A 7,953-nucleotide genomic window follows, 5' to 3' on the forward strand; every position below is an offset into this window, starting at 1 on the left:
TACACTTAGGAAAGACAGGTATTTTGATGTGAATTTAAAATCACAATCCTTTCCAAAATCACCATACAGCTACTATGAAGAATAGGAACTCTGTCCAGGATAAAACCAGTACAGGCTGTAATGTCACCTGCCCATAAACACAGCTCGATTTGGCTTGGAGGCACTGGCTGTAAATATTGAGATGAAGACCCTGGCTCTTTGTTTTTCTATGACAAAACATTAGTTCTTTGCTAATGGGCATGAAGCATATTGCATCAAATTACACAAAAAAGATGATAATAACTCGTGTTAGGCATCAAGTCTTGTTTGGACATCCCCAGAATGGGAAATTGTCCACCTGTGAAGGGCCAGCTTCAGCCTGTACAAAGAATGAGAGAGGAAAAGGGGTGAATTTTTCCCTAAGGAGGCAGTTGATTCTCTATAAGGAAGGGTAAACGAACCTATAAACTAAGCTTGCTCTGTGTAATACCCTTTCCAATGATTTTATGGATGGCCTCCTTACAGGACTGAATCTCACCAGAAGTAAATGTTTCTCAGCATAGATACTTCCACGACCTTGGTATTCATGATGTTGGAGAAATATTCTTGCCAGATATGTGCTCAGTCACCTGAGGTCCATAAGCAATATGTGAGATAGACAGAACATCAGATTTAGGGGAAGTTTATTGATACTTTGTGATATTTGCTTTTTGTGGGAATGCCATCTTTTCCATCGGTGTAGTTACAACTGAGCTTGCTGATCATTCAAAGGGTGAGGGAATGTTTTTGTCATTCCCTGAGTTCCATTGTGGCAGATGAAAGTTTCTGTAACATCTCTGCCATTCTTCTCAACTGAACTTTGCTGGCCCACCTCACGTGACAAGGTGAGCACAGTCTGATGGGGACAGTGTGGCATTCACGATGTTTCTGTCTCCTCCAGATTCTTGTTAACTGCAAAGAAAGGGGATGGGGTAAGTGAAATCTCCTCTCAGGAATTCTTCTGCACCAGAATTGCAGGCAAAAGTGATACAGACATTGCTCTACAAGAAGATCTACAGTTTAGATTATATCCATGTATGTGTGGATATTGGCAAAGAAACTGGATGCTAGACCTTTGGACAAGTTTCTATGGGAGCCAGAATGTGGCTGCATGAAGACCAGACTCTCAACCCAGTGCACAACACACTGCTTGATCCAGGGAACCATGTGGTTCTGACACACAGTGTGGGTCTTAGAAACACCTAAAGCCCAGCAACTAGCTGAAGACCATGAAGGGCTCCTTCTTTCACCCATGTAGGACCTGTCCAAGATTCTCTCCTAAGAGAAAGAACATTAGAAGTGAGGATTTAGAGTCACAGAGGCTTTGGAGCATTCAACTTAAATATTTCTTGAGTATGGATGATACAAGGAGGTTTCTCTTCCCAAACAAAGTTCCAGCTGTTTTTCTCCTACTTTCCAGAGATGCTTGTCATTGCCTCCTATCCCAGAAACTGTTCTGCCTTCCCTTGCTGGGAGGAGTGGCTGACACACCAGATGACTGTGTGTCATTCAGTGACATCTGGAAAGGCTGAAATATTGGATAGAAAGGAATATTATGAGCACTGATAAGGACAAGTGTGGAGTCCTGAACTTTAGGAGGTGGAGTGAAGAATAACAATACGGATTAGGGGATGATCTGCTGGAAAGGAGCTCCGTGGAGAAGGACCTGGTTGTCCTGATGGCCAAAAGGTTGGCCATGAGTCAGCAGTGTGTCCTTGCAGCCAAGGCCAGTGGTATCCTGGGGTGCATTAGAAAAAGTGTGGCCAGTAGGCAGAGGGAGGTGATTGTCCTCTTATACTCTGCCCTGGGGAGGCCACATCTGGAGCACTGTGTCCAGTTCTGGAGTCTTCTTTGACTCTGAGATGTTCAAAACCTGCCTGAATGTTTTCCTGTGCAACTTGATATAGGGAACCTATCTTAACAGTGGTCTGTGATCCTGTGACCTATCCCATGGTCAGGTTGTCTTTGTGCTCTGCTGTTGCCAGCTGGTCCACTACATCCATCTTATCCAGATGTTTCCTATTCTTTATGGCTCCCTGCTGTACTCCAAAGGCACAATCCTGAGAAGGAGAACCTTCCCATGATTCCCTCGGGATTCTCCTTTTGTCCTCCACACTCCAGCCTGCTGTATCTGCCAGAACTATTTCTCTCTGTCCCCACATCAGTTCAGGTGTCAGAGGGATGGATAACTACCTGTGCAGAAAACAGAAGCGTCCTCTCCGTGATAGCAGTCGTGTTCACCCCATGGCCTTGCCTTACAGTCAGAGATGCTTTCTTCTGTCCCTTCGCAATTCACATCATCCAGCCAGATGACATCTGGCCCTCGGCCATAGCGAGCACCTCCCAAGGCTGAGAGTGGTGACCCACAGCCCACCTGCTTGCAAATCACCTTGGCGTCCTTCATGTCCCAGTGGTCATCACACACACTACCCCAACGATTCTCGTGTAAAACCTCAACTCTTCCAGCACATTTGTTTGGGCCATCCACGAGCCGAACTGGTCCAATCTCAGAAATATCTGTCTCTGCACAAATGCCGAGAAAATAAAGGTTAAGGGAGCATCCCTCACTGCCTGTGGACAGCATGCAGAGGCGTTCAAACACAATGGAGATACGCCAAGGGACTCCTTCTAAGAGTACCTGTGCTTTTCTGGTGTGGGAATAAAATAGCAGAAAACCCAGAAAAGCACTGTGGAGAAAAGGCAGAAAGAGGTTTTCCTGGTATTCATGAATGACTGCAGGCTCTACTGACTCAAGGAGACTGTTAAGCTTTCGGGACAGAGGTGGGACAAAGGACCACAGTGGTCTCAGGTAGGAGAAGATTTCATGCCACATCCATGTATCACCACTGCATCACAAGGCTGGCTGTCAGTGATGGGATGAGTTCATCAGCCATGTCCCTATTTCCACCAGCAGATATACACAGATCTCTACTGCCCTTTCTACAGGGGCTCGGGATGAACCCTGTTTCAAGCTGATGTGTGGTGGGATCTGCCCAGCCCACTGCTCAGCACATGCAATGTTGGGGTCAGAGATGGTTACCTGAGCACTCCACACTGGCATCTTCCACATGATTGCAGACATTCTCTCCCCAGGGCTTTGCTTCACACTCAGTGAGAGATCCTTCTGTCCCTGTGCAGTTCACATCACTCAGCCAGATTTGGCCTTTTCCTTCTCCGTATTTTGACTCCGGCAGGGCTGATAGGGCGGTCCCACAGCCCAGCTGTTTGCACACCACTTTTGCCTCCCGTAAATCCCAGTTGTCATCACACACGGTCCCCCAGACATTGTTGTGAAGCACCTCAACTCTCCCAGAGCAGCGGTTTGGGCCTCCCACCAGGCGAACTGAAGTGGAGATGGTGATCCCTGAATCTGTGGGCAAATCCAGAGAGGGCATGCTCAGGAAGGCAGAAGGTTATGCATGTGCATGTTTATGCCCCTGCTGCATATCATCTCCCTCCCATGCTTATGGATCACCTTAACCTCTAGCTTGAGCTGGAGAAAAATGACAGAGAGCACCACAGTGAGGAGACAGCCTACCAAATTGAAACCCTCTTCTATGGTGCAAGGATCCCAAACCAGCAGCAGTTGGGGAGTACTATGTAGTAAGCCCTTGTTCCTGTCTAAGATTGTACCCACTTTCATATGAAAGACATCCCAACACATTGCTAGCAAAAGTAGAATACAAAGATTACCTGAACAAATTGCACTGGCATCTTCCCCATGGTAACAATTGTGGTCCCCCCACGGCCTTGCCTGGCATTCAGAGAGAGATGCTTCCAACCCTGTGCAGTTCACATCATCCAGCCAGATGGTGTCAGTTCCTCGCCCAAATTTTGCTGCAATTGGGGCCAGCACTGCATCCCCACAACCCAGTTGCTTGCACACAACTTGAGCATCACTGATATCCCATTCATCATGGCACACGCTGCCCCACTGCTCTTCATGAAGAACCTCAACTCTTCCAGCGCATCGGTTTGGGCCTCCCACCAGACGAAGTGGCCCTGGCTCAGGTATTTCTGTTTCTAAAAATGGAATAAATAGGTAATTGAATAAATAATCAAACAACAACAAAAAAAACAAAAACAAAAACAAAAAAGCAACAAAACAAGCCAGGGAGAAGTTTTGGAAAAGTCTCTGTGCCCCTGACCACCCGGAGAAAGCAGAATCTCCTACAGTGTATCAAAACTCTCTGCTCATTCCTAACACTTGACAAGGCTTTCCTCCTACCTTCTGGCTAGAAGAAGAAAGGTTTGTGGAGAAATAAAACCAGGATGAAGGTTGTCAGAAGAGGGAGAAGACCAAATGTCTCCAATCCCAGTTCTGTAGGGCATGTGATACAGCTTCTCTGGCTCAAGGTGATAGAGCTCAACAAAGTCACTCTGAATCTGTAACCTCCTAACTGGGTGGCTACAGCTTTCTACAGCTTTCTACAGACAGAATAGACACAAAGTAGAAGAGTTCTGGAGGTTACCTGAGCACTCCACACTGGCATCTTCCACGTGGTTGCAGACGTTCTCTCCCCATGCCTTTGACTTGCATTTGGAGAGGGACCCTTCTGTCCCTTTGCAGTCCAAATCACTCAGCCAGATCTGGCCCTTCCCTTCTCCATATTTTGACTTCTTGGGGGATGATAATGCTGTCCCACAGCCCAGCTGCCTGCACACCACCCTGGCTTCCCGTAAATCCCAACCTTCATCACAAACAGTCCCCCAGACATCATTGTGAAGCACCTCGACTCTTCCAGAGCATCTGTTTGGACCATCCACCAGGCGAACATCAAGTATGCTGCTGTCTACATCTGGAGAGAAAAGATGTCCCAGGATGAAAGCAGGGAATGAGAAAGAGGGCGCTTCCTTCCCATACAGCCTTATTTAATTCCAAACCAAGATGTTTGTTGCCAAATCTAGCATATAAAATCTTAGTTTGATTGAAACAAGGTTTTAATTTGAGAATGGCTAAATGTTGCACATGTTTATATGACCAGAAGTCCATCCTGAAAAACAAACCATAGGGTTCATTTTCAGCTGTAATGGGTGAAATGTAGCCACCCCAAAACTCCCCCAGTGTTCTTATTGGGTGAGCTTCCCCAGGACTAAGGCCAGATGCTGCTACAAGGCACTGGACTACTAGCAGGGAAGAGAGAATTGAGGATTTTTCATCCTTTCCCAAGAAAGGGTTGAATTTCTTCAATTAGAGGCAGAGTTTGCAGGTACATAGCTATTACTGACCAGTGGTATGTATGTATGTGTTATGGTTAGTGTCTAGGACTGGAAAGGATCTGATCAATTACTCAGCCTTGGCACTTTTACAGAATCACAGAATGGCCAGGATTGGAAGGCACCTTAAGGATCATGAATCTCCAACCCCCCTTCCACATGCAAGGCTACCAAACTCCACATTTAATACCAGACCAGGCTGCCCGTTCAACCTGGCCTTGAACACTTCCAGGGATGGATGGTGCATTCATAACTTCTCTAGACATCCTGTTTCAGCACCTCACCACTCTCACAGTAAAGAAAACTGAACCCAGGAGGCAACTCAATACCTCTCAAGACTCGCCCCTCAATCACTGATCCTCAAATCATGATGTCTGCCATGATCTCTATCTCTAGATAGAGAGTATCGCTAGATATCATCATTCTTTTGCATGAATCTTGGGGCGGAATAACTCAGACCAACATGAATGAGGGCCTGAAACCTGAAACACCTTCTTCCTTGCTCATGGAGGAGTCGAGAGGATATTCATATGATTGAGATCAGACTTCAGTATTGAGGATATTAAAACTTGTGTTTTAACTTTGCTCAAATAGTCAATGTTTTACCAGTGATTTCACTCTTTACTGTTCCTTTCACCCAGAGATCTGCACCTCATAGAGAGGAAGTAGAGGAGTCAGGTCCTCTCAATTGGCTGATCAGGAGAATGTGCTCGACAGAGACAAAATTACTGTCCACAGTAAAAGGATTTGGACCAACTTCTCTTTGTTCTGAGTAGGACACTGGAATCTCTTGATTAAGCACAGCATCATTCTGCGTGATATTTTATGACCGAACTGAATGCTCACTCACAATGCCACTGACTGATACAAATACTGACCTGCCAGCAGGACTGCTGCAAGGGAAGCTGAAATTAAAAAAAATACAGGATGTTAGTGTGTGTCCAATTGGTTCACAAAGCATGGAGATTCAGGAAAGCAAGATACAAGGTAATAGATGAGCTACTAAGAGCACCGTTAGAGCTCAACATTGTTCTCAGCCACCCAAATCCTGCCACCGAAGGTTTTCCCTGTCTCAGTGCACGTGACCTTTGTGACTGAGAGATCAGATAAAGAAAGAAAATGCAAATGTATGTGTACATCAGTGAATATGTGTGCACTGGGAAAAAATTAAGTATTTAGGCAAGTAATGAGGAAATGATATAAAAGAGTAGTTGAGATTCTATTCATCCATAGTCCATTGTCCAATGAGATTGAGTTGTTTTCCAGGCAGCTAAATTATCTAGGCTTCTGCAATAACCAGTGAAATGACACATACCCCTCCCATCCTAGGGTTGGTGAAATGGAATGTGGCCACTAACAATCATAGGGTCATGCAACGAAGTGTCTTTGAAATGGAAACCTGTTCAAAGTGACTACTGCTTTCTCTGGGAATTGGATAGAAGCTGAAGCAAACCCTGGAAAGGAGAGCAGAGCTTGCCAGGATCTGTTTGTCCTACGAAATCAGGAGAGAGAAACTTTGTATGCATTGTGGAAGGTCAGCAGCAAAAAAGGGCTCAGTGCAGAGAGAAGTTTCTGCTCCTAAATGTGGCAGTCTGGCAAGGTCCCAAGCAATGGTTAAAAGCCTCAGGCAAGGGCAGCATTGCTGTCACCACAAGTGGCATTAGCATAATCCATTTTCCACTTGGCTTTCTTTTACATATTATTAAGATTTCTAGTTCTGCTCCCGTCTCTGACGCATGGAAACCTACAGAAGCTGTGGCTCTACATAACAGAAACAAGGGCAGGGAACCTGGCCGCGTGCAGTTTTCTCATAAGGGTTGGCATTCAGGTGCTGAATGAGGCACTTGAGGTGTCTGGTAGGGGCAGCACCCAGCTGTCCAGCTGTGGATGTCTGAGATTCCAGAGAGGGGATCTGAGCATCTACACTGAGCTGTCAGATGAATGACTAATTGCAGGCATCTAAACGAGAGAAGGAGGATTCAGCTCACTGCAGACACCACCAGCTGCATTTCACTTCCTTGCAATGTCACATCTGCATTGTGCTAAAGAAACAAAGCAATAACGGAAGAGGAGACCACTGGCAAAGGTATGTCAAGACAGATGCAAAGAAGAAAGAACTCCACTTACCCCAAAGACATGACAGGAGGATGAGCCTCATGTTGGTCACAGAGAGCATTGCAGAGAGGACATGGACATGTGCCCAAGAAACGGGGTATTTGAGAATTCCCTACAGCCCTGGCTCCTCCCTCCTATCCAAAATCCTGCCTCCATTCCCCCTGACTCAGCAACTTGGCAAAGCCAAACCTCTGCCAGGAATCTTGTGCCATTAGCATCACGTAGGCTGTAGGATTGTGAAATTGGACTGTTTTGGGAATCTAATAAGCAAACAATCCTCTCAGCTCAGCTCATTCTGGACCATCAAAGGCAGGGATGGAAGCAAACATGGAATTCTGAGTTACCTTCCAGTGCCAAGGCAGAGCTGGGAAAGTGAATTTCATACCTTGCCACTAATTCAAAAACAAAAGAACCATTTTCTGGTGGAAAAATCAGCAGCTTTTAAGAAGAGTTTTTTCTTTGCTCCCATTTTTTCTCTCATATTTGTCCCAAGAGGAGGGTAATGTTCGTGAAATTCTGTGGTACTGTTTCTCTGTGTTCAGTGTTCAGTTCATTCCCCTGGTCTTAGGGATGCTAAAGAGGCAAGTAGCAAGTTCCACAATC

General features: G+C 45.9%; 1 protein-coding gene across 1 annotated transcript; it reads right to left on the bottom strand.

Annotated features, from left to right (window-relative positions):
• Nucleotides 1–645: 645 nt before the first annotated feature.
• Nucleotides 646–7,450, bottom strand: CD5L (CD5 molecule like). Its single transcript, XM_042894059.1, has 7 exons — nucleotides 7,363–7,450; nucleotides 6,114–6,140; nucleotides 4,491–4,817; nucleotides 3,712–4,041; nucleotides 3,059–3,388; nucleotides 2,212–2,541; nucleotides 646–930 (listed from the first exon to the last, which is right to left on the bottom strand). Exons 1-7 carry the CDS (start codon nucleotides 7,409–7,411, stop codon nucleotides 896–898), a joined length of 1,428 nt encoding a protein of 475 aa, XP_042749993.1. The 5' UTR covers nucleotides 7,412–7,450; the 3' UTR covers nucleotides 646–895.
• Nucleotides 7,451–7,953: the final 503 nt, after the last annotated feature.

The sequence above is a fragment of the Lagopus leucura genome, unplaced genomic scaffold (assembly GCF_019238085.1).
Source record: "Lagopus leucura isolate 7727_CA_CO unplaced genomic scaffold, USGS_WTPT01 34819-0_obj-0_obj, whole genome shotgun sequence".
Taxonomy (NCBI): Eukaryota; Metazoa; Chordata; class Aves; order Galliformes; family Phasianidae; genus Lagopus; species Lagopus leucura.

Bases quoted from the DNA above. Each gene is read 5' to 3' on its own strand.
- CD5L (XM_042894059.1), bottom strand. From the start codon at position 7,411: ATGCTCTCTGTGACCAACATGAGGCTCATCCTCCTGTCATGTCTTTGG. The intron at 4,042-4,490 runs GTAACCTCCAGA...TTCCATTTTTAG, and splicing joins TGCCAGTGTGGAGTGCTCAG to AAACAGAAATACCTGAGCCA. The intron at 3,389-3,711 runs GTAATCTTTGTA...ATTTGCCCACAG, and splicing joins TGCCAGTGCAATTTGTTCAG to ATTCAGGGATCACCATCTCC.